The 27,379-nt window shown below is 55.8% G+C and overlaps 3 protein-coding genes across 13 annotated transcripts; 2 read left to right on the top strand and 1 right to left on the bottom strand.

Moving 5' to 3' along the window:
• The first annotated feature begins 210 nt into the window (after positions 1–210).
• Positions 211–7,329, top strand: ARHGEF25 (Rho guanine nucleotide exchange factor 25). 5 transcript variants are annotated; one of them, XM_037030040.1, is made up of 16 exons: positions 211–435; positions 716–830; positions 3,082–3,308; positions 3,443–3,538; positions 3,619–3,695; positions 3,879–3,945; positions 4,135–4,238; positions 4,469–4,538; positions 4,651–4,740; positions 4,833–4,925; positions 5,116–5,166; positions 5,361–5,438; positions 5,611–5,811; positions 5,943–6,123; positions 6,414–6,625; positions 6,898–7,329. In XM_037030040.1, exons 1-16 carry the CDS (start codon positions 337–339, stop codon positions 7,060–7,062), a joined length of 1,926 nt encoding a protein of 641 aa, XP_036885935.1. In that variant the 5' UTR covers positions 211–336; the 3' UTR covers positions 7,063–7,329. The 5 variants fall into 5 exon arrangements, with proteins under 5 accessions (XP_036885935.1, XP_036885936.1, XP_036885939.1 ...); XM_037030041.1 differs by having other exon boundaries at positions 226–435; positions 6,915–7,329; XM_037030044.1 differs by lacking the exon at positions 716–830 and having other exon boundaries at positions 288–435.
• A 2,127-nt stretch (positions 7,330–9,456) lies between these two features.
• LOC118975961 (solute carrier family 26 member 10-like) lies at positions 9,457–16,390 on the top strand. Of its 4 annotated transcripts, none has more exons than XM_037030195.1 (18): positions 9,457–9,799; positions 10,255–10,365; positions 10,847–11,004; positions 11,184–11,348; positions 11,559–11,711; positions 12,584–12,666; positions 12,820–12,967; positions 13,067–13,180; positions 13,902–13,979; positions 14,068–14,163; positions 14,595–14,701; positions 14,800–14,869; positions 14,942–15,055; positions 15,185–15,218; positions 15,298–15,380; positions 15,473–15,534; positions 15,644–15,750; positions 16,063–16,390. In XM_037030195.1, exons 1-18 carry the CDS (start codon positions 9,457–9,459, stop codon positions 16,317–16,319), a joined length of 2,283 nt encoding a protein of 760 aa, XP_036886090.1. In that variant the 3' UTR covers positions 16,320–16,390. The 4 variants fall into 4 exon arrangements, with proteins under 4 accessions (XP_036886090.1, XP_036886092.1, XP_036886091.1 ...); XM_037030197.1 differs by having other exon boundaries at positions 15,473–15,527; positions 15,644–15,708; positions 16,063–16,190; XM_037030196.1 differs by having other exon boundaries at positions 15,473–15,527; positions 16,063–16,190.
• B4GALNT1 (beta-1,4-N-acetyl-galactosaminyltransferase 1) lies at positions 16,295–23,069 on the bottom strand. 4 transcript variants are annotated; one of them, XM_037030202.1, is made up of 11 exons: positions 22,502–22,640; positions 21,839–22,057; positions 21,126–21,290; positions 20,885–20,991; positions 20,389–20,429; positions 20,056–20,236; positions 18,953–19,051; positions 18,624–18,814; positions 18,011–18,151; positions 17,513–17,753; positions 16,295–16,967 (listed from the first exon to the last, which is right to left on the bottom strand). In XM_037030202.1, the coding sequence occupies exons 2-11, from the start codon at positions 22,054–22,056 to the stop codon at positions 16,750–16,752; spliced, it is 1,602 nt and encodes a 533-aa protein (XP_036886097.1). In that variant the 5' UTR covers position 22,057; positions 22,502–22,640; the 3' UTR covers positions 16,295–16,749. The 4 variants fall into 4 exon arrangements, with proteins under 4 accessions (XP_036886097.1, XP_036886095.1, XP_036886096.1 ...); XM_037030200.1 differs by lacking the exon at positions 22,502–22,640 and adding an exon at positions 22,667–23,069 and having other exon boundaries at positions 18,624–19,051; XM_037030201.1 differs by having other exon boundaries at positions 18,624–19,051; positions 22,466–22,641.
• Between the last annotated feature and the right edge of the window lie 4,310 nt (positions 23,070–27,379).

Genomic DNA, 27,379 nt, shown 5'->3' with positions numbered 1-27,379 from the left:
AATGGGGCAGTGATTAGAAAACTCCTGCGCGCCTCCCCAGTCTCTAAGCCTGCACGGGGCCTGGGGAACCGGCATAGATTTAGTGGGATCCACGATAACCCTGCGAAGCCCCGGGTCACACCTCGCACTGGATTAAGAGGGGTTTGTTGTTGAACTGTGGTTGCAGGGAGGAACAACCCTACCCCTTTAGAAAAGTTTGGCTGGGGTGGGAGTAGGGGCGGAGCCGGGCAGGGGGCGGATTCGTCAGCAGCAACTCCCCGGACGCACGCAGGCCTCAGAGCCCCCCAGCTTCCGTGCCCCTCGGCCCTGAAACTTGGAGCTGAGTAGGGGTCCAGCATGAAGCCCCCGGACCGCCCCGCCCCTGGCCGCACTGACCGGATACTGGGGGTCATGGGGGGCATGCTGCGCGCATGCGCCCTACCCGGGCAGGAGCGGGTAAGAAAGGGCGAGTGTGGTGGGGTTCGGTGGTGTTTAGGGGGCTTCAGGAGGGTTGCATTCCACAACTCAATCACACAGAAAAAGAAATTTTGCGGGGTACTCTCAGGAATCCAGGAGTCCCATTAAGAGGGCCACAGCCGTGTTCTGGGCGGACCGTTCCCTCCACTCCAGTCTTGGCGACCCCTTGATAACAATGTGGATTTTGACAGCAGGGGAAAGGGGAAGGTCAAGGCTGGGCGTGAAGGGCGGATTCCTTACAATCATTCTATCCCCGCAGCCCCCCGAGAGAAGCCCCCTGGGGCCGGAGGGGACCGAGCCAGAGACTGCCTGTACAGAGGGGGGTCAGAGAGGGGAGCGTGAACGTGAGGTCCCCGCTTGGGCTCTGCAGCCCGGTAAGAAGCTGGCGGTGGGGTGGGGCACAGTTTGCTATCCTGCGCAAAGTGGCGAATTATTTTTTTTAAATGCTCTTATGGGCATAAAGGTTCACATTTAATTCGCATGAGACCCATTTAATCGTTGAGACCTCCACACTTCTCGCCCTCTAGTCCGCTGTGTGTCCCCCACTCAGCCGGCCCCGAGCCCCCGCAGGCGGAGTGTCCCCGCGCCCCACCCCTGGCCCCTCGCCAGCCCAGGCTCCGGGACTTCGCCTTAATTGGTGATTAGCTTCGGCTGGAGTCCCGGGGCCTGGAGGAAAGAAGGGTCCTGTGAGAGGGCGGCACCTAGGCTGTGTTCCCCATTCGCGCAACCCTACTGAGGGGCCTTGTCCACCCCTGCGCGGGTAGGGATGGTCCCAACCCTAGGGCATCTTCGCACAGGCCAGGGCCGCGTCCACCGCTCCCTTCTCCACCGCAGAGGCGGAGGGGCGACCCGGGCAGACCCCACCACTGGGCTTAACCCCCACCCCAGCCCTCTGCAGTCGGAGCCCGAGATGCTGTTAGGAAGGGGAAGCCGAGGCTGGGGAGCCCAGGATGCGGAGGAGGGGCGGAGACGCTGGAGACGTGGAGTGGGAAAGCCGTGGTGCCTGGGGGAGGGGGCATTGGGGCGGGAACCCGGCACTGGCGAAAGGGGGAACCGGAGGGAGAGGGCGGAGCTGGGCCGCAGAAGCCCCTCCCCGCGGCGGCACCGCGGCCGAGCCTGTTATTCGGCTCGCCGCTCGGCCGGAACCCGCGCAGCGCCTGTGAACTCGGGGAGTCAGCCCCCGCCTTCTCCCCTGCCCGGGCCTAGAACCACCCCCAACCCGAGAGGCCGGAGACGGAGCTGGAGCGGCTGCCGCATCCCGGCCCAGTCTCCCCCATCATCCCTCCCTCCCCGCTGGACATCTGGACCCTGGGCCCCGCACCGACAGACAGGGTTCCGGAAACCCTCCCTGCCCAGATCCGCGGCCCGGCCCCGCGCCGCCCGCTCGGCAGAGCCCCCAGCCCTCTCCCAGACTAGACTTCCGCCTACCCCTGGACGCCCCCTCCTCCGTCCCTCCCTCCCCCCCTCCCCCAGCCTGGAGCGGGGGTAGGAGGGAGGGGGGGTGTTCGCCCTGCGTGGTCCCCGCCCCACCCCGCCCCCCGTGATTCCCCCTGCATGGCCGGCTCGGGTGGGGGGTTCGGGGGGGCCCGGGCGCCATGCGGGGGGGGCACAAGGGGGGTCGTTGTGCCTGTCCCCATGTGATCCGAAAAGTGCTGGCAAAATGCGGCTGCTGCATCGCCCGGGGGGGACGTGGTGAGTGTGAGGTCTCCAGGGCTCAGTGTCGAATGGGGGGCGGGCTGAGGGTTCAGGATTTCTGTTTGCCCTGGCCTTAGGGATTTAGAAGCTGGAGACTGTACCTGTGTTTTCCAGGAAACACTTAATAGATGATCTCTAAGATCCCTTCTGCCTGCCAATTTCTAACTAGTTAAGGAAATTGGGGAAGGGGCGGGGCTTTCTGGTAGTTAACTGGGTATTTGGAGAACCCATCCACAATCCCTTTAGGCCTAGAACGCATCTTCCCTCAAACCTTTTTGCTGAGAATCGACTTCAGCTCTGAAGAGGGACGGGGGATGGAGGAATGAGGCGTGAAGGGCTCGACCAGAGGCTTTCTCAAAAATCGCTGCTCCTCTATCCCAGAGCGCAGGCCAGAGACCACCCTGATGCACCCCTCACTTGCCCCCTCTATTGGGTCTGTGCATGTGGGGGAGGTGGTCTGCAGAAGTCTTTTCTTTTTATTATAGTGATTACTGCAGTTTGTAGAGGAGGGGTCTGGGGGTGGCAGATGGGCTCTTAGCTCCTCATACCCCCTTCTCAGAAAATGGTCTGTACCCAGGGGAAGGGGGAGGAAGAGAACAGATGGCCACCCCGCACCCCCGCTTCCAGTGTCTGCCCAGATGGCTGCCCGGATGGCTGCCCCCACCCCCATATCTATGCCATGCTCAGGATGGGGGGAACCTCCACATGTAACCGGGGTTGAAGCCTGGGAAGCCAGATATCTACTTTTCTTCCTTCCAAGGGTGCCCTGGTGAAATTTTCTATCTGGGCCAACTCAAATGAGGATGGCAAGAGAGAGCCTGGCGAAGAGGGACTGAGCATCACAGAGGGGAAGTTCTGGGAGCTTCTAGAGACCCTGAGTTGGAGCAGGAGCAACATCATCACCCCTTTTGTTCCTCCCCACCCCACTAGAATCCTATTCCATTGCTGGCAGTGAGGGAAGTATCTCAGCTTCAGCTGCCTCGGGCCTGGCTGCCCTCTCTGGCCCCAACTCTGGCCTCAACTCTGGCCTCAGCTCTGGCCCCTGTTCCCCGGCCCCCCCAGGGCCCGTCAGTGGCCTGAGAAGATGGTTGGATCACTCCAAACATTGTGTCAGTGTGGAAGCTGAAGTGGATGGTAGCCAGGCTGGACCGTATGAGGTAAGCAGGGAGCGTCACAGGAGAATGTAGGCCATCCATGAAGAACACTAGTAGAGAGAACAGGTTGAGGGTCACTGGTCAATGGACAGACACAGCTACTGTCCCTGACCTCTGGCATTTGACCTTGCCCCTAGAACTGGATGCTGGAACCAGCTCTGGCCACAGGAGAGGAGCTGCCAGAATTGACCCTCCTGACCACACTGTTGGAGGGCCCTGGAGATGAGACGAAGGTTGGAAGTAATGGTCTGGGGTGGTTCCCCTCACCCAAGAGGCATCCATTTGTTTACTCTTGGATGTTCTTTTCTTTCAGCCACCTGAGGAAGAGACTTTGTCGCAAGCCCCCGAGAGTGAGGAGGAACAGAAAAAGAAGGCTCTGGAAAGGAGTATGTAAGTGTCCATGTCACTTCCCTCCCCTCCTGCCACTGCACAACTTCCAGAGGAAATGTCCCTCACATTTTAGATTTGAGAATTGGAATTTCCTCTGAGGTTGGCTGTGGTAAGGAAGGGACTTCTAGTCCAGGAGGGAGGCCGCGGCTACATCAAGGATGTGCACTCCTGCTTTCTGCCCAGGTATGTCCTCAGCGAACTGGTAGAGACAGAGAAAATGTATGTGGAGGACTTGGGGCAGATTGTGGAGGTAACTCCCTTTTCCCTTCCCAGCCCTGGCCTGACCCTTTCGTCTGCCCCAGGCTAATGTTAAGAGATACCCTTGACGCTCCCTGTCTCTCCTTCCCAGTCCCCTCTCCATCCTGAACTTGCTGGGGAGGGGGCATTCCCACCAGGGCTGGCCCCACGCACCTGTGCTCCCACCCCAAACTTCCCACAGGGTTACATGGCCACCATGGCTGCTCAGGGGGTCCCGGAGAGTCTTCGAGGCCGCGACAGGATTGTGTTTGGAAACGTCCAGCAAATATACGAGTGGCATCGAGAGTGAGTGGTGGAGCCCTGAGAGAAAGGGGGAGGGGCATATGTCTGGTCAACTTGGTGTTGCGCGCGCGCGCGCACACACACACACACACTACACACACACGGCCCAGGAGCTGTTGTTGCCTGAGGAATGAAAGTTTGGACAGGCTTCATGGGGAACACTACTGGGCAGACAGCTTCAAATTGCATGGGTGGGGATATTTGACCTACCTTTTTCCTTCAAATCTGTCTAGCTATTTCCTGGGGGAACTACAGCAGTGTTTGAAGGATCCTGATTGGCTGGCTCAGCTATTCATCAAACATGTGAGGCTTGAGAGGGTGGAGCTGGGGGCGGGGCTTGGGGGTAGATGGGACTCTGCAGATGCTATCTCCCCGCTCACCCACCCTGCTCTTTCTTAAACTTCACACCTGTTAGGAGCGCCGGCTGCATATGTATGTGGTATACTGTCAGAATAAGCCCAAATCAGAGCATGTGGCATCAGAATTTGGGGACAGCTACTTCGAGGTCAGTGGCTGAGGTGCATGGGGGAAAGAGGGGCAGAATCATCGTGTGCAGGCTTTCTGGGCTGTACAAGCACCCCGTGTCTCTGTCTCCAGGAGCTCCGGCAGCAGCTGGGACACCGACTGCAGCTCAGTGACCTCCTTATCAAACCAGTGCAGAGGATCATGAAATACCAGTTGCTGCTCAAGGTCAGGAACACCCACCTGCTTCCGGGGCTCACAGCCGGTTCGCACAGTGCTTTCCTCACTCGTCTCCCCAGGGTTCCTAAGTGGTCCTCCAGGCTTCCTAGGAGTCTTCACCTGTGTCTTTGGGGGAGGCCGTGAGAGCATCTAAGGATGTCCTCGTGCCTTCCCTGAGCATTTCTTCTTTACGTCTTAGGATTTTCTCAAGTATTATAGTAGAGCTGGGATGGATACTGAAGAGCTGGAGGTGAGGACTTCGAAGTCTTCCAGGGCACAACACACACCTTATCTTCTTAGTCTCCTGGATCCCCCAGCTCCTTGGGTGGTATAGTGCTGTCCGATTTTTAGGGGGAGGCTCGTCGGGGGTCAAAACGTAGTCTGAAGTCAAAATGCGGCTCCTTCCCAATAATGACGATGCTTCTCTCTTCACCTGTGCCCCAGCGAGCTGTGGAAGTCATGTGCATCGTGCCCAAGCGCTGCAACGACATGATGACCCTGGGGAGACTGCGGGGGTTTGAGGTATGAGGCGCTCTTCTGCCCCAGCCTGAGTACCCCGGGGGTCCTTATGGGGAACCATCCTCTCCTGGTGCTGACCCTACGGTTGTTTGGGTGTGTCAGGGGGAGGAGTGGGGAGAAAGTCGCCCCTTTTCTCTCCCTTTTTTGCTATAAAACCACTATCCTTTGGTTCTAGGGCAAATTGACTGCTCAGGGGAAGCTGTTGTGTCAGGACACATTCTGGGTCACGGAGCCCGAGGCTGGGGGGCTTCTCTCCTCCCGGGGTCGTGAGCGGCGTGTCTTCCTCTTTGAGCAAATCGTCATCTTCAGTGAGGCCCTGGGAGGAGGGGTGCGAGGTGGAGCACAGCCTGGATACGCTTACAAGAGCAGCATCAAGGTAGGGAGGGCTTTGGCTGGGGTGCGGGGAGGCCTCTGACACGGTGTCTGGCTTTTGGATTTGTTGGAGAGGGCAGGAACCAGAGATGGCCTGAGGAATTCAGGGGCACCATCTCCTCTTTGCCAATCCAGGTGAGCTGTCTTGGACTGGAGGGAAACCTCCAAGGTGACCCTTGCCGCTTTGCTCTGACCTCCAGAGGGCCCGAGGGGGGAATCCAGCGCTATGTCCTGCAGACTGCAGACCCTGCAGTTAGTCAGGCCTGGGTCAAGCAAGTGGCTCAGATCCTGGAAAGCCAGCGGGACTTTCTCAATGGTAAAGCTCTCACCCTCTCTCCTCCACCTGCTCTCTCAGCCCTTTGACCTCCCGCATCCCTCACTGCCCAATCTCCTAGCCCTGCCCTCTGACCCCGGCTTCTCCTTGTCCCCTATTCCCACTTTTCCACTACTAGCTCAACAGTCAGGAACTCAGAATCCCTCAAGGCAAGTGTGCATGGATGACAGTGCTTTGGAGGGAGGGCAAATGGGGGGATGGCCTGAGCAGAGCCCTGAGGGAAAGGACCTCTGTCTGCAGTAACCCTCCTTCCGCTTTTCTCTTTGCCCCAGCACTACAGTCTCCCATTGAGTACCAGAGACGAGAGAGTCAGACCAACAGCCTGGGGCGGCCAGGAGGGCCTGGGGTAGGAAGCCCTAGGAAAATTCGGCCTGGAGACCGGTCCCAGGTCAGCACACACATACCCATCAATGGCTCTCTCCCCTCTCTGCTGCTGTTACCCAAAGGAGAGTTGGCCAGAGCCCCCCTGCCCCTGGAAACACAGGTATGAAGAATGGTATTCCCTGGTTGTAAGGGTAGAATAGGAAAGGCCCCTCCTTGTTCTGGGATCCCCAAATCCCTCTCCCCCATTTCCTTCCTCTTCCACCACTTTCCTTTTGTCTGCCTCTTCCTGCTTCCCATCTCTTACCCTCCTCCCTGCACTTTAACCGATGGTCTCAGATCAGCTAAGGTGTCTGCAGAATGTGGGTTCAACAGGGGCTTACACCGAAAAGAGTAATGGCTGAGGGTGGATTCCTAAATTTTTGGATCCTTCAGTTTGTGCCTTTCTTCAGGCCCTCGGTGACACCCCCCAGACTCCCCGCGACTCACCTTCAGTTCCACCAGTCCCGCCAACTCCGAACACCCCACTCTGCCAGGCCAGACTCGCCAAGCTGGATGAAGATGAGCTGTAACTGGCGAAGGCCATGGGGGTGGTGCTGACTCAGCTACTCTCTTCCCCAAGGAACTTCAGGGCAACCCTCTGGCGCTGCCGCAAAACTCCTCCCTCTCGGGGTCGGAGGTGGGCAAGGCCGGCAGGGGTGTCAGGTTGGAGAAGGGTCCCTAGACCCAAAAGGACTCCTTTCTGTCCCAGTAACAGGGGCTCCTCCAGCTCCCACCCCTATGCATGCATCACAGGTCCCCCAAAAGGAGGATATGTGGGTGGGTGGGAGGGCTGGGGCAAGGGCCAGATAGAAATGATTGGTTTTGGTTTTTATTTTGTTTTTTTTTTCCTGTTTTCTGAGAATAAAGGTTTTGTTATATCACTGAGGCTGCTGTCTTGGCACAGGGAAGCGGGGAAGCGGTGGTGGGGGTAAGGGGGACGAAGTGGTATGGAAGAGATCAGCTGGCCCTTCGAGTCAGTTTGAGTGGGGGTCTGGTGAAGGAGCAGGGCACAGGCTGTGAGATAAAAGACAAGGCTGTCTTTGTCTCTCATCTGCAAGTGCAGCGCCTCTCAGAGTCCAGACAGGGGGCTTGCAGCCGCTGGAAAACCCTAGACCACAGGTGGCAAACACAAGGCCCTCGAGCTGAATCAGGCCCTCCACTTTGTTCTATCCAGCCCAGCACCTTGTTTCTACCTGTAGTTACATTTATACAGCCCTAAAATTACATTCGGCCCTTTGAAGGCAACCACAAGGCTGATGTGGCCCCTGGTGAAAATGAGTTTGACACCCCTGTTCTAGATCCTTGATAAGCCCTCCCCTTTACCAAGCCCTTCTTTCCTCCCCCACCCCCGCCCCCAAATCTGGCTTCTGTTCTAGACCACACTGAAAAGCCCGAAGTAGTCTGACTTCCCACCATTCCTCCAACACCCAGATTCTAAAGCACCAAATGCCCAATGTACCTTTCCTTCGGAGGCCTCCCTGTTCAGCTAAGGGAGAACGAGGTGGTGGAGAGGACGCTGGGTACTATGGCCCTTTCTGGCTCTGGCTCTCCTTATTTTTGTTGTCTAGGAAGTCATAAGGCGCATCCATACTGAGCAGGAATGGATTCCTCTTCAAGCCGTAGACCCGAGTGTAGCGTCCAGAGGGGTCTTCACCCCTCCCGACTTCTGGGATAGCCCCTGGGACAGGAAGCCAAATGTGCAGAGACCCACGTCCAGGTTCCCTGTCCTGGGTCCTTGGTCATCAGTGTGTCCACTTTGTCCACTTGTCCCCTGGGCCTAGTCACGTGCACTTGGGCTTCCTCAGCAGACAATAGACTGCTGGGGTGGAGGTGGGGGTGGGGAGGAGCTGGAGCCTCCCTGTGGGCCTGAGGTCCCTCTGTCTGACAATGGGGGGAGGGACCTTTGGGAGGGGGACAGGACGTGCAGCCCAGATAAGCCTTCTGGGGAACAATAGAAGGAATTGAAGAGGGGACACCCACCCTCACTGTACCGTACCCCCAGGACTTTGGGGTCAGGGACTGGGGACCAGAGGGTGATGGGGAGGGGTGCTGAGATTCTTGTGAGTGGAGGAGGGGATGGGGCAAACAGTAGGACCCAGGAGCTCAGAACCTCTGTGTCTCTTTAGGGATCACAGGACTGTGTGAGGTGGGCGGGCGGGCAACTATTTGTACTTCATTGAACCACAAATGTGCTTCTGAGTGCCTAATTTGTGAATTGCACTTGAATGTAATAAACGGTGTCTCAGGTTCTTTGGTTTCTAAGAAATACAATAAAACTTTCCTATCACTTCTGTATTTTTCCTGAAGCCCCGAACTGGGAATTTAGGCCCAGGCTCTCCCAGCAGAGATGTGGGGGGGTGGTTCTCTATCATCCTAATACATGTAGTTGCTTCTCATCTCAGATGTTTGTGAAACTTAAGAGGCCGACAGACCTCCTTACACGCTCTTGGGGGCAACATGTGCTCCAAGAGGATTTGGCTCCGGAAGACAGAGGGACTGGGGCTGGAGTCCTCTGAATTTTCTTGCTTATTCAGGGAATGCAGTGTCTCTAAGGACGACCTGTAACCCGAGGGGAGCCAGCTTCTGTCTTCGCCCAAAGTGTAGATTCAAAGGGAACTCAGGATGAAGAGGTAGAGAGTGAAAAGGCTTAGGAGTGGAAGATAGTCGGGGTTGGGTGTGGAGGGTTCGCTTGCCTTTCGGGCTGTCTCTCTGGTCCCTAAACCTTTCCACAGCCACCCCCATAGCAGGCTCCAGAGCGTGAGATCTCGCCTAGGATGTCTGAGGAGACGCCTGAGACGCCCCCTCCTCAAGCAGCACTGTCCTGCTTGTAGAGGGCCCCCAACAGAGGGCGCGCTCCGGGGCCGGCTTGGACCCTGCTTCAGAGAGGCGGGACCCGGGGCTAGCGGGTGGAGGAGTATTTAAGCCTGGGCGTAGTTGGAGGTTAAGAGCAAAATGAGTGGGCTACTGAGCGCCAGGACATGCTCAAGGCCAGGAGAGGCCTCTGACCTTAAGTCCCCTCTGGGTGCCAAGCTCAGGGAACCTCTCACCGAGGCCCGGTTCCAGCAGCTCTTCGGGGGCGCAGAGCAGGAGAGGGAGCTACTGGCGGAGCCCCGCTGGTCCCGGCTGTTCGGACTGTGGAAGCAGCGGGCCCGCGCCTGTTCCGGACCGGGGGCGTGGCGCCTATTGCTGGCGCGGCTGCCCCCGCTGCGCTGGCTGCCCCACTACCGTTGGAGGGCCTGGCTGCTTGGGGATGCGGTGGCTGGAGTGACTGTGGGCATCGTGCACGTGCCCCAGGGTGAGCGGCCGCCACACCAGCCTGTCAGGGCCGCAAGCTCGAGAGGGCTTCGGGGAAGCGAGGGAGCTTGGGACCCTGGGAGCGAGGTGGTAAGTTTGTGTGGTTGGAGTTCGGAGACCGGAGGCCGACTTCTGGGTAAGGACTGTGGAGCTCTATCAGATCCCCACCCCCAGCTCCCCTCATCTGCGCAATCCTGCGAGAAATCTGGACACTTTCCGGCTCAGCGAACTGGAGAGAGGCACAACCCCTACCCCCCAGCACTCAGCCGGACACGGATTTATGCCCCTGACCACCCAGCGAACTCCTACCAGGCCCGTTAACCCCTCGGTTCCCTCCACAGACGAGGTTCAGCGTCTCCTCGCCAGCCTCTGAGAGTGTGGGAAGGGGTCAGCGTCCGGAAGCGGGCGCCCTCCATGCCTCCACCGCAACAGAACTTTCACCCCACTTCCCTCCAGGCATGGCTTTCGCCCTCTTGGCCTCCGTGCCCCCGGTGTTCGGCCTCTACACGTCTTTCTTTCCCGTCCTTATCTACACCTTGTTGGGCACTGGAAGACACCTGTCCACAGGTGAGTGACCCAGTGACATCTATCCTTTCCTGTGGGGTGAAAATGGACAGGGATTTGAGGCTCCTGTTCTTGTAAGCCCCCCAGCTCACCACCACTCCCCCACCTGACCTTCCGACCCACGCAACGCTCGTTGGGGTGCGAAGAGGTGGCAGTTTACTCGGACTTTTTCTCCCCGTGGAATTTGGTTAAAATTTCTGGGCCTTGGAAGAGGGGAGAAGAGATGCGCAGTCACCCAAAGGGGGCACGCAGTCCACGGGGCGGCCGCAGGAAGAGGCAGAGATTCAGTCTGGGGCCTGTTTTCGCCGGTTGGCGCCGCCTGCTAACCTCCCTCGCCCCAGGCGCCGGCTCCTGCACCCGCTGAGCCCTGCCTTCTGCAGGAGCGCGGTCGGATGCCCACACACGCAGCAAGCGCCCAGCCTGGGCTGTCGCTGTGCCCCAGACAGCACAACTGGTAATTTCTACGTTTGCGCCCGGGTCCTAGGAACGTTCGCCGTGCTCAGCCTCATGACCGGCTCGGCCGTGGAGCAGCTAGTGCCCGAACCCCTCGGGGGAAACTTGAGCGTAACCCAGAGGGAACAGCTGGACGCCCAGCGAGTCGAGGCAGCTGCGGCCTTGGCCTTCGGGAGCGGGGCGTTGATGGTGAGGGAGGATCCTGGGGGGGTCCCCGCTGGGCGCCCGGGGGAATCGGGCCAGAGGAGAGGGCGGGATGCGCCCGCCCCTCGCAGGTCTCGGCCTGTGAAGTGCGTGAAGAAGCCGGCGCACTGTGCTGCCACCGGTCTGCCCCCTCCGGTGGTGACTGCGGGTCTTCTTCCCGGCAGCTGGGGATGTTCGCGCTGCAGCTCGGCGTCCTGTCCACCTTTCTGTCAGAGCCCGTGGTCAAAGCGCTGACCAGCGGGGCCGCGCTGCACGTGCTCGTGTCCCAACTGCCGAGCCTTTTGGGGTTGCCCCTCCCGCGCCAGATCGGCTGCTTCGCTCTCTTTAAGGTGGGAGTGGAGAACAGCAGGCCAGGGAAGAGGGCAACCCCAAAAGGAAGGGATAGTGGGGGCGGGGGCAGAGGAAAGGAGGTGAGAACCAGGAGCCTGAATGAGGGTCGCCGTGGAGGAGGGAGAGAAGGTCTTGCCTGCATCTGCTAGGTCCGCGCTGGGGACAGTCGCCCCGGCCCCGGGCCCTCTGCTCACCGGCCCCGCCCGCAGACGCTGGCCGCTGTGCTGACCGCGCTGCCCCAGAGCAATCCGGCTGAACTGACCATCTCCGCACTCAGCCTGGCGCTGCTCGTGCCGGTCAAGGAATTGAACGTGAGGTTCCGAGACAAGCTACCCACCCCGATCCCAGGGGAAGTCGTCATGGTGAGGGTGGCTCCTGCGAGCCCGCTCCCTGCGCCTCGCAGACCTTGCTTATCCCGTAGGAACTGGCCGTCATCGCCCCCTAGCGGAATAGAGAGAGGTCACAGCCGAGAGGCCCTGCTTAGCAGGTACCCCGTATTTTGCCCTGTATAATGCGCATCCACATTATTATACCTATGGTATGTACTCACTATACTCATGTACAACGCGCATACTTATTTTGCCCTAAAAGGCTTGGGCAAAGAGTGCGCATTATACACAGCAAAATTATTCTCGGAAAGAAAAGAAAGAGGCCTACTCTTCCGAGAATACTTGGACCCCTCCGGCATCCCTCACACACTCATTTCCACTTCTCTCGTGGAGCCTCCTCTGCAGCTCTCAGAACGCCTTCTTCCTCCTCACAGCGCACCCGTGCGGTGTCGCTGGGCACCGCACATCCACTTCCTTCTCTCTTTTTACCTGATCTTTCACTGTAATTCAGTTTATTTTCCTTTCCACCTCCTCCTACAATCTCTCTCCCCAGGAAATAAACGTTCCACGTCTCCACAGATACCCTATATATCCCCAGCCATGGCCAAGCTTCCCTACTTGGAATGGCTCTATTTTGCCTCCTGATACCCACATCCCTCCCTCCTTCCCACCTTCTCCTCCCATCCATCTCTCTCCATAGCCTCAGGGAGGTGTCATTCCTCTTTTCATCCCCACTCTCCTTCACTCTAAACCAGTTGTCAAGCACCCACCCCAAACGCATCCCAGCTCCCCCAGTTGCTAGGCTCCTGCAACCACCTAATCCTGTATTTCGATCCTCTCTCACACTGAGGAGCCCTACTAGCCTCTGCCAGTGGACCCATTTCCTCTCATGCTGTCTTCCCCAGGTGCTTCTGGCCTCCGTGCTCTGCTTCGCCTCTTCCCTGGACGAGAGATACAACGTCCAGATAGTGGGGCTGCTGCCTGGAGGGTAAGAGAGAGGGTGAATCGACACAAGCTTTCTCTTCTCACACCTCTCCCACCTGACACCTCCTCTTGTCCTGCTCCATCCTTTTTTCTCCATTTTTTCCTATAATCCTTCTTATACCCAGCACATTCTTACCATGGATCCCTGTCTCTCCAGATTTCCCCAACCTCTCTTCCCCAACCTGGCCGAGCTACCCAGGGTTCTGGACGATTCACTGCCCATCGCACTGGTTACTTTTGCTGTGTCTGCCTCCCTGGCCTCCATCTATGCAGACAAACATAGCTACACTATTGACGCCAACCAGGTGTGACGCCAGCTGGGGACTCCAACCTCATTCAGGAGACAACCCCCGAATGGTATCCCCCATGGCTTTGCTTCTCTCTTCATCTCACTGTACCCCCAGGAGCTCTTGGCGCATGGTGCCTCCAACCTCATCTCCTCCCTCTTCTCTTGCTTTCCCAACTCGGCCACGCTGGCCACCACCAGCCTACTGGTGGATGCTGGTGGGAACACACAGGTAAGAGTGCGTCCCTGGGTGTGTCCACAGAAGGAAGGGGGGGACATCCAGGTTCCAGTGGTGGCGGTGGTAGAGAAACAGGTGGGAGCTACCAACACAGAGGAGGCCAGACTCTGAGGGAGACTGAGGGAGGGGATGGGATTATCTAGATGGGAGAGAAAGAAGAGAACCAAGTTCCATTAAGACCCTTGCAGACTGGAAGCACCAAGACAGTTTACAGTGCCCCGGTTGTAATTCAAAGTAAAAACAACACTAAACTGTAAAATAAATTTAAGAGACAAAATTCCAATCTTTTTCATAAGGACCTTTTCTTTTAAAAAGATATATCACCTATCAAAGTCCCCCCTAGTATTTTGATATTTTTGGTTTCAGTTACTTTGTTGATGCATAAGCATGTGGTTAGCCTGTTTTTCGGGTAATTCCCACAGTGGCTTTTAAGATGGAGGCTCTTAAGTGATTTTTAAGTGGCTTTAGAAATAGAGAAGTTGACTACATCTAGAGGAGGCTAGTGAGTGAGGCATTTAATTGTGGGAAAGGGAAGGGAAGGTGTGAATGGCAGAATATCAAGAAGCCCATTGAAGAGAGAGGAATGTTTGTGTGGCAGGGGATTTAGGGGGAGAGAGGTTTCCAAGGAAGATGAGGCCATGGAGAGGGAGACCACCTCTCACACAAAGGTGGGTGCGTTTCCTTCCTTCTTTGCTTCCACCGTCCTTCCCTCCAGCTGGCAGGCCTCTTCTCCTGCGTCATCGTCCTATCGGTGCTGCTGTGGCTGGGACCCTTCTTCTACTATCTGCCCAAGGTGAGGCACAGAGGAAGTGTGGGGGTGGCCGGGAAGGGTGGCTCTATTCCAGGATATTGGGGTGGCTATTTGTGTCCTCTGTCCCAAGGCTGTCCTGGCCTGCATCAACATCTCCAGCATGCGCCAGATGTTCTTCCAGATGCAGGAACTTCCACAACTATGGCACATCAGCCGCGTGGATTTTGTGAGAAGCGGCAACATTAACCCAGATTGCTCCCTCCTGTTCTCCCAGCATCCTCAGCCTCTGTCCTGGACCAAAGCCTAAGTGTCATGATCCTAAATTCTGCAATCCACCTGTCTCCAACCCGAATACCTCTTACTAACCCCTTTCCTACAAGACAAGGTTGGGGGCGGGTGTTGATCCCTTTCAGACCTGAACCTTTGTGACTCCCCAGGAGACGCAAGGTGCCCAGGAGATGTAACACACACCATTACACCTTGTGCATGTCCACTGCTGGGTCAGTCCTGCCCCTTCCTTATGTCTTTCTTCCTACCTCCTCCTGAGCCAGCCCTCCCCATCACTTGCCCAGGCAGTCACTGCCCCTGGCTCCTTTCCCGTAGCAGTGATGGCCTCGTATTTCTTCGGGGCATTTCACTCCCATCTGTGTCCGGCAGGCTGTGTGGATGGTCACATGGCTGGCTGTAGTGACCCTGAGTGTGGACCTGGGCCTGGCCATAGGTGTGGTCTTCTCCATGATGACTGTGGTCTGCCGCACCCAGAGGTGGGAGTAGAGATGAGGAGAGCGGAGATGAGGGGAGGGAAGATGAAGGAGCACTTGGGGTGACCGGGCTGGGAATCTGACCCCAGCTTCCTGTCAAGGGTGCAGTGTGTGGCACTTGGACTGGCTGAGGGGACAGAGCTCTACCGTCCACTCAAAGAGAGCCCCAAGGTAGGTGGGCTACAGCCAGGGAAGAAAGGGAAGGTTAGACCTGGATGCTTCTCTGACCCTCTGACCCCTTAGCTCCTCCAGGTGCCAGGGCTCTGCATCCTAAGCTATCCAACACCTCTCTACTTTGGGACGCGTGGGCAGTTTCGCCGAACCCTGGAGTGGCATCTGGGGCTTGGAAGAGGCAAGGTGAGGGTCAGAGGGGAGTGTGGCGTCTCTGTGAGTGGGAGGCAGGAAGGTTTTTAAGGGGGATTATTGTGTTCGAGGTGCGCATGTTCATGCTTGTGCCTCACATGTGATGGCCCTTCCTACCCACAGGAGACTCCAAAGACAGATGGCCCACCTGAAGCAGGTGAGATGGGATGCCAAGGGGGGAGATTTGGGCATGACCCATGGAAGCATCTGGGCACTCTTGCCTTCTCCCATCCTAGTTGCTGAGTCTGTCCGGGTGGTGGTCCTAGACTGTGGTGGTATCACCTTTGCAGATGCTGCTGGGGCCAGAGAAGTGGTACAGGTGAGCGAGGGGGTAGGTTGAGGAGGAACTCCCTTTATCAGCCCACGCATAGTACCTGATGTAGGCTTTAACTCACTGCCCCACCTCCGCAGCTGGCCAGCAGATGCCGAGATGCTGGGATCCACCTCCTCCTGGCTCAGTGTCATGGTGAGAGGTGTGGCGTGTGGAGGGACCGAGAGACTGGGGAAATGACTGGACACTTCCAGGAGGGAAGAGGACAGGGTGGGCTTAGAACCTGAGAGCCTGACCCCCTTTCCACACAGCCTCAGTGCTGGGGACACTGACCCAGGCAGGACTCCTGGACAGAGTGACCCCAGAGCAGCTGTTTGTGAGTGTCCAGGATGCAGCTGCTCATGCCCTGGAGAGACTGGTGAGGGGGCAGGAGCAATGAGAATGGAAGCAAGGAGGGGCTGGGATGTAGCAAGTGGGGTGTGAGTCCGTGGCTGAGGGTGCCGCAGAGTGATTTGGGAAGGGGGCTGAGGAGTAAGGTGGGGGGAAGAAATGATGAGTTAATTTATCCAGTCTCAGCCACAGAGAATGGCGCTAGCTATGGGTGAAGAATGAGGAACTAAAGATTCCGAAGGCAGTAGTGTGCCCCTCAGAGGACTGCCTGATCCTGGATGAGGAAGTAAGTGAGTGGTACTTAATCTATTTCTGAAATGTCCCCCCCCCCCTTTTCCAGGAGCTCGTTGGTCCGAAGACATGCACGGTATGGGTCTGACCCAGTTACTTGGAGTGTGGAGGGCCCAACAACGTGTGTGTGAGGAGGGCCTTGCCCGAGCCCCCTTGCTTAATGTAATTAATAAAATGAGGCTGAGAGCCTCTGGGATTCATGAAGTGAGTCTGGGTGTCTGCATCCAGGCCCCCGCACCCCTTCTTCCACGCCCACAGCACCGCAGAGACACAACCCCAAATGGTTTTCACCTGTGTGTTCACTAGCCCTCACCACAGCTCCAGGCATTAGTTCCCTCCGTGGGGGTGGGGCTGCAGCCAGTGCACAGTCCTGGATCCAGAGGTGGGGAGGGGGCACAGCCCAGGGAATACATGTTGGGGGAGATGAGTGTTTCCACTTTAGGTTCTTAGAGTCCTTTGGGCTCTTTGGCACTTGGAAAGCAACCCCCGACCTCCCTGAGAAGGGGTGGGGGGAGGACTTGGCACTGGCTGTGGGGTGAGTTATGGCTCCGTCATGCCTCTGGGCACTCACAGAAAGGAGGAGTGTCACCAAGACAAGCCCCTATTTGGGATCAGCTCCAGAAGGGTATCGGGGACAGTTAGTGGAGTGGTCACTGGGTGGTGGGGTTTGCTAGAAATTCCTGTCAGGGACAAGGAAGCCAGCTGGGCCAGATAGTCGGAAGGCCCTGAGTGGCCGTCACTCCGTCGTCATGCACTGCAGCCGGTGTTTGAAGAAAAGCAGGCGGTGTTTGGCCACCTGACTTTCGTCCAGTGATCCCGGGTAACGGTACCGGGCGTAAGTCTCTGTCCCAGTGTCCCTTGCTGTCCAGGGCAGCTTCAGCTTGGATGCATGATCCACAATGACATCTGAGCAGGAGCCCACCTGGAGGGAGCCAAGTCCGTCCAGGAAGAATTCTGGGGGTGGGGAGAAGGGGAGCACACAGTGAAGGGCTTTGAGGGTGCAGGCCAACCCTCTGGGGAAACCGATTTGGAATACAGAGGGCGAGCATGCAAAGACTCCATTTCTAAGCACCGGCGGAAGGGGCTTGGCCTGGGGCAGAGGTGACATGACAGTGGTAGGGAAGTTCAAGGTGGACCCAGCAGCTGTGCTGGGTGTGAAGGTGGGGTGTCGGACACATAATCACACACACACAAAATGTCATAATGTGTTCGGTAGATTTACGACTGTGTGTTGGGCCGCATTCATAGCTGGAGGGGGCTGCATGCGGCTGGCCGGCCACAGGTTGGACAACCCTGGCAGGCGAGCAGGCTGGAAGTGGGAGCTCAGTCTCTTGCCCTGGTGCAGGTCTTGGTAAATCATAGGACGGTTCTAGGGGCCCCGAGTGGCAGCCGTGGGCTCCGAAGGCACTGGCGGGAAGAAGTAGCCGGTGCCCTGGGCGCCTTGCGTGGAGCCTCGCCTACCGCCCACTGGGACCCTGCCGGAAGGAGGCCCCACTCACCCAGGTGCGCCACGCGGCTGAGGCGAGGGTCGAAGCCGACCTCGCGCACTTTGTCTGTGCGCGCGAGGAAGAAGTTGACCACGCCGTCAGTGACCACGCAGCCTGGGAAGCCTAGGAGCTTGTGGTGGAAGCCGCGCCTTTGCCGGAGGCAGTTCCCGTGGCCGGGAGCGCCGGGCTCCACAGTCAGTAGCTGCCGGTAGGTGGTGGCGAAGCCGGAGATCTCGCGAACCGCGCCCCCCACCTGCCGAGAGCGGGAGGGTGGCTCGAGAAAGGGCGGAGACTGGAAGGGGGTAAGTCTGCGCTCCCTCTGCTCCCGGGCCGTTACCCTGCCCCGTCCTGCGACACTCTACCCCTCAGGACCCAGGTAGGTCCTAGGCCCGTCTTCTTCATCCTCTCTTGTCTCGGGGTGGGTTGCTCTCGACTCCTCTCCTCACACGTGGTCTTAACCCCCTGGAGGCCCTCTGTCTCCCACGACCCACCTCGCGGCCCTGCCCTTACCAGGTCCAGCGGCGTCCGCTCCAGCACGTCTACAAGCCTCTCCAGCCGCGTCCGCGCAGTGAATATGAAGTCGTCGTCCACCCACAGCACGTACTTGGTGGTCACTTGGGACACAGCCAGGTTCCGGCCTGCGAACCAGCCCTGGTTAGGGGTATGTGTGGTTGGTGAAGCTGCTGGGGTAGGACATAGCCTCCCCTGCCACCTTTTCATTTCCCTCTGGACCCCTCTCAACAGCCTGTATCCCTCTCCAAACTTCGAATTCTTTTAAATGGGGAGCTAGGTTAAAAAATGCAGTTTCCCACTGTCACAGGTTCTGAGTCTGTGTTTGGGGGGAGAGTCTTGGAATGCATTGAATTCCTGCGGGCATTCATTCAACTATTTATCACGCACCCATTAGGTGCTAAGAACCATTTTAAGAATGCAGCCGTAATAAGATAGACACGATTCCTGCTTTCACAGAGCTTACATTCCTTCCGGGAAGCCTCTGGGTTAACAGGCACCCCGGTGATTTCGAAGCGGATAACCCTGTTACCACTCCGGAGACAGCAGACTGAGCGCGCGCCCCCCCTACCGGTGCCCTCGGGTGTGTGGTTCAGCCTTGCACGCTGCGCACCTTGCCAAAAGGCATGAGATAGTGCTCGATGTGGGGACCGTTAATGATCTCTGGCTTGTCGCTGTCATCGGCGATGACCACAGTGACCGTCGGGTAGAAGCGGCGGATGCTGGCGATGAGTGCCCGCAGCCGATTATAACGAAGGAAGGTCTTAGTGGCAATGGTGACCAGAGCGCTAATGTTGTACTGGGCTGGGAGTGAGGGGCAGGGTTGGGCGCAGACAAGGAGAGTGGATAGTGAGGAGCAAAAAGGCATCTTTCCCATGCAGGCTTCTCCCAACTTGCTCCCCACCAGGGCTCCATGCATGTCCCTGCGTGCACCAGCCTCACCTCCCTGAGGTAGAGACCCAGGCGGGTACAGCCGAGGGTTGGGGGGGTGCCTTATACGGATGGTGAAGGCCGCTTCATGTCCCTCGGTGGAGAACCGGACTGGGAAGAAAGGGCATGAGATGTGCACCTTAAGGCTGGAACAACATTCTCTTTTCAGTAAATAAATATTTAAGTGCTTATTCTGTGTATCCCCTTTCTAGGCCCTGGAGGACAAGAATACAATGTTCTTACCCCCATGGAACTTACGTTCTAGTGGGTGGGAGAAAGGCAAGAAAACATTTAATTGAAGCTAACCTTTACTGAGCACTTACTATGGGCCAGGCGCCTTGTAAATCACCTTAAACATATGGACTTATTTAATCCTCCCAATAGCCTTAGTAAGTAGAGTCCTACTACAGAAGGAGAAGGCACAGAGAAATGAAGTAATTTGCCACATTTAGACAATTATTAACCAACAAAGCTGGACTAGGAACCTAGTCAGCCTGGTTCTGGGTTAAGTGAATTTAAAAAGTTCATATACTGTTAAGTATTGAATGGAAAATAAGACAAGTAATGCGATAGCGAAGAGAAGACATTTGAGCTGAGATCCAAAAGACAAGAAGGATCCAGCCATACGAAAATCTGGGGGAAGAGCATTCTAGGCAGAGGGAACAGCAAGTGCAAAGTCCCAAAGTGGGAGCAGGTTTGGTGTAGCAAGCCATGGGGGAGAAGCAAGAGGACTCATTTGTGTTAGGTCTCATTTGCTAGAAGTTCAAGCTTTGGGAGATAAAGCCTTTTGCCCTGTAGGAAGTGGTGGGCTGGGAATAGAGCTTGAGTCTTCTGGCTCCTGGGTCATGTCACTTCCTGGGGCCCCCATGGTTGGCCTGAAGAGGGAACACATCCAAGGCTCAGATTTCCCTCTGGCCTACTCTGGCCCCAGATGAACAAAGGCCTCTTCTCTCCCTCCCTGGCCCTGCTGGCCTAGCTGAAATGCCCATTGTGTGGCTGGGCAGCTCTGGCCATTGCCCAGTGTCTCCCACACCCTCTGCCATTTGCCCACTCCAGCCTCTCTGAGTTCCGTCTGTTCACCTAGGCTGCCCCTACCTGCACCCAGCTCCTCGCACCTGTGTCTGCTGTGTTTGCCTGGTAGCTTTGGCTGCTATAAGTAACCAGTTGCAGCTGCCGATTGAGTTGGTCCAGCCCTGGGCTGGTGAGGATGAGATTTTGTTGCCCCTCTCCTGTGAGAGTCACTCCAGTCACTTCCCCTGCCACGTCCCAGGTGCCCAAGGAGGCACTCAGGTTCACCTGGAAGAGGGTATTGGACAATGTGGCATTAGCCACAGACCTACCTTTTGACTCCTTGAATCCTCCTTGAATCCTCCATCCCTCCTTGGCAGCCATATTTCCCTCCCAGCATCCTGCCCACTGGGCTTCCCTGCCCTCCTGTTTCTTCTTACCTGGTATATCTCCTGACCAGAAGCAGCCTGCAGGCTCAGCCCTGGGAGGAAGGAGGAGGGTGAAAATCACAGACAGCTTTGATAACTTCTTCCCTCTTTCACCACACACAACACAGAACCTCTCCCCCATCACAGTTGTTGGGCAGCTGGTCACAGTGTGGGAAGTAGCCTAGAGTAACACATTTTTAACTCCTTCCCATCCAAGCAGAAGCTCTTATATGGTCTGCCTTAGCAAATCCACGTAACCTCCGGTTAGTCTGCAAACAATAGATTCTTGTCTCCAAACCTCTCTGGGCACAGTCTTCTGCAATTCCTGACAACCCAAGAATCCCTTCTGCCCCCATCTCCCACCTCTTCAGCCCCTTCAGACCTTAAGCCCTCTCTCATCAGATGTCCTGGCTCCCATTCCAAACTTCCCTAATTCTTCCCCACCCCACCTTGGGCTCTGTCACTCCCACAGTGGCTTAGGTCATCCCCTGGGCCCTTTCTTCCCCACCTGGCACCAAGATGCTCCTGAGGGGCTGCACCTCCACACCCTGCACGGGGTATTGGAGGGGGCAGTTGGCAGGAGCGATGAGCAGCTGGTCGGCAGCAGACTGGCTCCTGACAGTGGAGGAGGGGAGAACAGAGGCAGAGGCAGAATCAGTGCGGGTGGGGCTCTCCCTCCTGTAGCACCCCCCCCCCCCCAGCCTTGCGCTCTGCTGCTGCAGGGTCATGCTCTCCTTTTGCGCTGGCACCTTGAAAGGAAGGCCTGGAACTCCTGCTCCCTCACGGCAGAGGCAGCCTTCAGCTCCTCAGGGTCAAAGGCCTTGGTGAAGTCAATGGCTTGGACCTGCCTCTGGAAGGGGAGGCGAAGACCCCTCGCACTGGACTCACAGCTGCAGTTGTTTCCAGACAGCAGCCTGGAGCGGGGAGGAAGGGTCATCAGGGCCCAACCACACAGCTCTGTCCACCCCACAAAACACTCACTCAGCGCCCCACACCTTGCCCCTTCGGCCCTGCCCACCCCGTGTCTGTTCCCCTAAACACTGCTCTTTAGAGTCCCCAGGAGGAGGGCCCACGAACACCACGACCTATTCCCCAAATCGGGATTTCACAGAAATGCAGAACAGGGCCAGACAGCTAGGATTTCGGGGCTGCCCGCCCACCCACCATTCGGGCCGCATCTGGGCTCTCCTTTCACGTGGACACCACCAAGACATCAGAAAGTGTTTCAGGGCCAACCCCGGACATGGACACCCTCTCTTTCCCATCACCATGACATTGTTCGGAGAGGGAAGATTTCGCCCCAACCGAAGACTCAGTAGCCCCTTCCACCTCCCACTTCACTCCCACAACCAGCAGAGAAACCCAGGCACCAGAGCTCAGCAGTGGAAGAAACAAAGCCCCCCCCCCCCTCCGCCAGCCCCCCAGGGAGTGACGCACTGCCGCCACCACTCCTGGCACTTACCCCACCACTTGCTCCTTGATCCTGACCCGGATGTGGGCATAGCGGGGCTCGGGGGCGAGGTCGGGCAACTCTGGCCTGGGGGGGCCCTGCGCGGGCGCCCACAGATTAAGAGGTACCCGGAGGTGCGGCGCGTCCCGGGTCCTTGCGTAGAGGAGCCCCAGCGAGGCGCAGGCGAGCAGCAGAACCAGCACACAGAGGGCCCTGCGGCCCACCCGCATTCTGGGTGGGCGGCAGGGTGTGGCAGGGTGAGAAAGGAGCGGAGGAAAGGCGTGGGCAGACCCTGGGTACCCCCGCCCGCGCTTCCCAGGGCGCTCTACACATTGTGCGCGCTGGGATTGACCCAGCCGATCGTTGCCCCCGCCCCATCCCGTACACTCCCCACTCCCTGGGCCTTGTGTCTCCCAGCCTCCTTCCTTCTCGCCCTCTCCCGCATCCCAGTTTCCTCTCACACCCGAGGCCCAGCATCTCGATGCGAGGGACCTTTGGCTGCGGGGGTTTCGACGCGGCCGCGCATGAGTAGAAGAGCGTCTCTTTATTAGAGCAGCGGACGTCCCCAAGCCCGTCGCACCCCCCTCCCAGCCCGTGAGTCAGTTCCCCCTCCCCCCAATTGCTCGGTCCGAAGGTCACCTGGCCCCGGGGGTGCTACAAAGGGTGGCCCCGCACCTTGGCTCTCATGAAAAACGCAGAATCACTCCCACGCTACAGGGTGCCCCGGGCGGAGGTGACCTGGTGAGTGGCCTCCGGCAGTTGCTGCGGGGGGACAGTAGTCCGGCCAGCGCGACTCCTCCCACCTCCAGCTGAGCCCTCCAAACCCGCCTGGACACTGACCTGTCTAGCGCGCTGAGGCCGCCGCAAGATTTCGATCCGGGCTGCTCAAGGCTCTCAGCCCCGGCCTGGGGGTCCTCATGGGGCTAGAGGCGGCCTGATCCCAGAGCCGCGCGTCGGCCTCGGAGCGTGCGGGATCCTCCCGCCTCCCCAGAGCGCTCGACCCTGATCGCCTCCCGACTCTCTGGGCTTTGTAGGTAAAGGCGCTGGGGTGGTTCTGGGCGTTTTCTGCCAGGATGGCGAAGTAAGTTGAGATATCAGCCCCAGGAACAAAGCCAGGGCTCCCCCGCACCCTGTCTTGCTTGCCCAGGAGGGCTCACGCCGCCGCCCGGCTCTTCTGCTCGCGGCGCCGCTGGGCTCAGCTCCTGCTACGCGCCGGGAATGCGGGCGCCTTCTGGTGGGAGCCGAGCACATTGCGGGGGGTGAGGGGGGTGGGGACGCGAAGTGGGCGCCCGGAGGTCCTTCTCCCTGCACGCCCTCCCGCACCAGCCCCCAGCCCTTCGCCTCTGAACCCCGGCATCACAACCCTCTGCCCCCAGCCCCATTCTTGGCCCTAGGCGTTCTCAGCCTCCTTCTCATGGAGATTGTAGGCGTCGATTTGTCTTAATTTTCATCATGAACTTTGATGTCTTAGTTTGTCTTTTGTAAGAGTTTCTTGTGTGTGCGTGCGCGCGTGTGTGTCTGGGTTAGGGTTCCTTGTAGATGACAGGAACCACTCTAGAGGTATGTTGCTGGGCATTATGTGGCTTACAGTGTGGTGTGGGGCGCGTTGGTTTTGCACGGGTGATAGTACAATACTTCCCATAGGCTTTGGGAATTACTTGGGGCATTTCTGGTGGTCACAGTGACTGGCAAAGCTCCTGGCAATTGGTGGGCAGGTGTCAGCTAAGCTAAGTGTCCTACAGCGAATAGAACAAGACTATGCAAGAAAGACTGGCCCTTCTGTTAGATAGGACAGGGGTCTCAAGGATCCGGGCCAGTGATTTTCAACCTTTTCAATCTAATGGCACACATAAACTAGTTACTAAAATTCTGTGGCACACACACAAAATATATTTTTTGCCAATCTGACAAAAATAAGTATACTTTTGCCCCGGCTGGTGTAACTCAATGGATTGAGTGCCAGCCTGTGGACTAAAGGGTCGCTGGGTCTATTCCCAGTCAGGGCACATTCCTGGGTTGCGGGCCAGGTCCCTAGGGTGGGGCGCATGAGAGACAACCACACATTGACTTTTCTCTCCCTCTCTTTCTCCCTCCCTAAAAAAATACTAAATAAAATCTTTAAAAAATAGGTATACTTTTAATTCATTCACACTGGATGGCTATTGTTGTGTTTGCTGTTGTCATTTTTAAAAATTTGACAATCTAAGGGAAAAGAGGTCAGTGCCCCTGACTAAATAGTCAGGTATTACATGCTTTAAAAATTCTTGTGGCACACCAGTGTGCCTCTTGGGGCACATGCCTGTTGAAAATCTTTGGTCTGGGCTATTGTTACTAAATGTCAGTCTTGCTAAATGTTAAAATGTAGCACAGTATTTCTCAGACCAGCTGTAAACAAGGTAAACATCACAGGAAGTCGCCCTAGTAAGTGTAGCCAACTGCAAAGAAGATATCAATGTGTAATTGACCACACAGTGTGCATAAGCAATGCACTTCTCCTTTACTTGCTGCAAGTAAATAAAACTTCCTTGTGATCATCATGCAGCCCAAGCAGCAAAACTCTAATTCGGTAACACATTTGGTGACTCAGATGTGATTCTCTCTCTCTCTCTTTTATTCCACTTTTCAATTACAGTTGACATGCAATATTACATTAGTTTCAGGTGTAAACCTCAGTGATTAGANACACAGTGTGCATAAGCAATGGCTAAGCCTTCTCCTTTACTTGCTGCAAGTAAATAAAACTTCCTTGTGATCATCATGCAGCCCAAGCAGCAAAACTCTAATTCGGTAACACATTTGGTGACTCAGATGTGATTCTCTCTCTCTCTCTTTTATTCCACTTTTCAATTACAGTTGACATGCAATATTACATTAGTTTCAGGTGTAAACCTCAGTGATTAGACATTTTATAACTTACTAAGTGATCATACTGATAAATCTCATACCTATCTGATACCATACATATTTATTAGAATATCACTGACAATATTTCCTGTGCTGTACTTTACATTCCCGTGACCATTCTGTAACTATCAGAATTTGGACTTCTAAGTCCTCCACTTTTCATCCATGCTCCCATGACCCCTCCCATCTGGCAACTGTTAAAATATTCTCTGTATCTATCAGTCTGTTTCTGTTCTGCTTGTTCATTTACTTTGATTTTTAGATTCAGTTGTTGATAGATATGTATTTATTGCTATGTTATTGTTCATATTTTAAATTTTTCTCCTTCTTCTTAAAAAGACCCTTTAACATTTCATGTAATGCTAGTTTGGTGGTGATTAACTCCTTTACTTTTTTCTTGTCTGGCAAGCTCTTTAGCTGTCCTTCAATTCTAAATGATAGCTTCGCTGGCTAGAGTTATCTTGGTTGTAGATCTTTGTTTTTTATCACTTTGAATACTTTTTGCCACTTCCTTCTAGCCCACAAAGTTTCTTTTGAGAAATCATCTGACAGTCTTATGGGAACTCCCTTGTAGGTAACTAACTACTTTTCTCTTACTGCAGTTAAGATTCTCTTTTTGTTTTTAACCTTTTGTATTTTAATTATAGTGTGTCTTGGTAGGGACCTCTTTGGATCTATCTTGTTTGGGGTTCTCTGCACTTCCTAGACTTATACGTCTATTTCCTTCAGCAGGTTAGGAAAGTTTTCTGTCATTATTTTTTCAAACAGGTTTTCAATTTCTTGTTCTCTCTCTCCTTCTGGCATCCCCACGAGATGAATGTTGGTATGCTTGAAGTTGTCCCAGAGGCTCCTTACACTATCTTCTTTTTGGATTTTTTTTCTATTTGTTGTTATGATTGGGTGTTTTTTGCTTCCTTATGTCCCAAATCACTGATTTGATTCTCAGCATCATCTACTCTACTGTTGATTCCCTATAAATTATTCTTCATTTCAGTTCCATATTCATCATTTCTTTTCTTGTTGTTTTTAAAAATTTTTTTAATTTATTTGAGGGGGAGAAACATCAACTTGTTGTTCTACTTACCTATGCATTTATTGGCTGATTTTTGTATGTGCCGTGACCAGGAATTGAACCCACCCATTGGGCCCTGGAGTTGGCACATAAGGACTATTCTATAACCAGCTGAGCAACCTGGCCAGAGTCAATGTGTCCTTAATTTCTGACTGGTTATTTTTTACGGTTTCTATGTTCTTTTTCATGACGTTGAAGTTCTCACTAAGTTCCTGGGCATCCTTTTTTAAAAATAGATTGTATTTATTTACTTATTTATTTATGGAGGGAGAGAATCATCAATGTGTGAGATATACACCAATCAGTTTCCTCTTGCACGCCCCCAGCAGGGGACCCAACTTGCAGCCCAGGCCTGTGCCCTGACTGTGAATCAAGCCAGCGACCCTTTTGTTCGTTGGCCAGCACTCAGTGCACTGAGCTACACCAGCCAGGGCACTTGAGCATCATTATAACTATTGTTTTGAACTGTGTATCTGGTAGTTTCCTTGCCTCCATTTCATTTAGCTCTTTTCCTGGAGATTTCTTCTGTTCTTTCATTTTGGACCTGTTTCTTTGTCTCCACATTCTGGCTGCTTCTCTATGTTTGTTTCTATGTGTTAGGGAGAGCTGCTACACCTCCCAGACTTGGGAGAGTGGTCTTATGTAGTAGGTGCCCTGTAGGGCCCAGTGGCGCAGCCTCCACAGTCACCCAGGCTGGGCACTCCAGGTGCGCCCCTGTGTGGGCTATGTGCACAGCTGTTGGGGTTGCACCTTAGTTGCTGTTGGCATCACTGGGAGGGACTGACCCCCAGGTCAATTATCTGTGAGGACCAGCTACAACTAGAGCAGAGGAGCTGCTGTGCAGGCATCGACCCTACAGAGCAGGACTTGCTTCAGTGGGCTTTGGTGCTCACTGAGTGCCCCCCTTGAGTGTGCTGCTTGTGTGGGTGGTAGGGTTGTAATCTGGTGTGGTCTGAAACTGTCTACGGGGTGTGCTGGACCTGGGGTCTCCTGAGAGGTGCAAGGTCAGCCACCACCTATGCCCTGCCTGTGGCCACCCAGCATGAGGTACAGAGTAATTTGCAGATGGCTGCTACTTGTGCTGGGCTTGGAGGTGGCCAGAACAGGCCAAGCTGTGAACCAGGGCAGGCTGCCACTAGTGCCAGGCCTGGGGCCCCTTAGCAAGAGGTAGGAGGTACTCAGAGGCCAGATGCTGCTTGAGAGATTTTCAGTTGTATGGAAAGCCACTGAAAACAGCTTGGATGGGCTTGTGAGCTGGGTGGGATGGGATCTTAGGGAATCCCCAGGATGTGGCAAAGCGTGTGAGCCAGGTTAATGGAGTCTCGGATACGGCACTGCCTGTTGGCTTTGTGTGTATGTGCCGGGGGAGGAGGCAGCAGAAGTGTCAGAAAAGCAACAATGGCCTCTGCCAGCACTTTTGCCTGGCAGAAAGCTGCCCACACCCTCTCACCCCAATGCAAGACAATTCCGTTTTTTCCCATGTGTCCCTGGTGCCTTTACAGCTGCTGCCCCAGTGCTGGAGCTCAGATGGAGTGAATCTGAGTAAGTTCATGTCCAAGCCCTTTAAGAAGAACACC

This window comes from Sturnira hondurensis, unplaced genomic scaffold (genome assembly GCF_014824575.4).
Source record: "Sturnira hondurensis isolate 20B ecotype Veracruz unplaced genomic scaffold, ASM1482457v3 Scaffold0020601, whole genome shotgun sequence".
Taxonomy (NCBI): Eukaryota; Metazoa; Chordata; class Mammalia; order Chiroptera; family Phyllostomidae; genus Sturnira; species Sturnira hondurensis.
Note: the sequence above shows the minus strand (reverse complement) of the source record. Positions and strands in the feature narration are given on the sequence as shown.

What these genes read in the sequence shown, in the direction of transcription:
- ARHGEF25 (XM_037030040.1), top strand. Translation starts at nt 337, where the DNA reads ATGAAGCCCCCGGACCGCCCCGCCCCTGGCCGCACTGACCGGATACTG. An exon ending in TTGGGGACAGCTACTTCGAG is followed by an intron (nt 4,741 to 4,832) that starts GTCAGTGGCTGA and finishes CTCTGTCTCCAG; the next exon opens with GAGCTCCGGCAGCAGCTGGG. An exon ending in CTTACAAGAGCAGCATCAAG is followed by an intron (nt 5,812 to 5,942) that starts GTAGGGAGGGCT and finishes TTGCCAATCCAG; the next exon opens with GTGAGCTGTCTTGGACTGGA.
- LOC118975961 (XM_037030195.1), top strand. Translation starts at nt 9,457, where the DNA reads ATGAGTGGGCTACTGAGCGCCAGGACATGCTCAAGGCCAGGAGAGGCC. An exon ending in TCGGGAGCGGGGCGTTGATG is followed by an intron (nt 11,005 to 11,183) that starts GTGAGGGAGGAT and finishes TCTTCCCGGCAG; the next exon opens with CTGGGGATGTTCGCGCTGCA. An exon ending in TCTTCTACTATCTGCCCAAG is followed by an intron (nt 13,980 to 14,067) that starts GTGAGGCACAGA and finishes CTCTGTCCCAAG; the next exon opens with GCTGTCCTGGCCTGCATCAA.
- B4GALNT1 (XM_037030200.1), bottom strand. Translation starts at nt 22,056, where the DNA reads ATGCGGGTGGGCCGCAGGGCCCTCTGTGTGCTGGTTCTGCTGCTCGCC. An exon ending in GGCAAACACAGCAGACACAG is followed by an intron (nt 19,052 to 20,055) that starts GTGCGAGGAGCT and finishes CTTTCTTCCCAG; the next exon opens with TCCGGTTCTCCACCGAGGGA. An exon ending in CAGCCGCGTGGCGCACCTGG is followed by an intron (nt 16,968 to 17,512) that starts GTGAGTGGGGCC and finishes CCCCACCCCCAG; the next exon opens with AATTCTTCCTGGACGGACTT.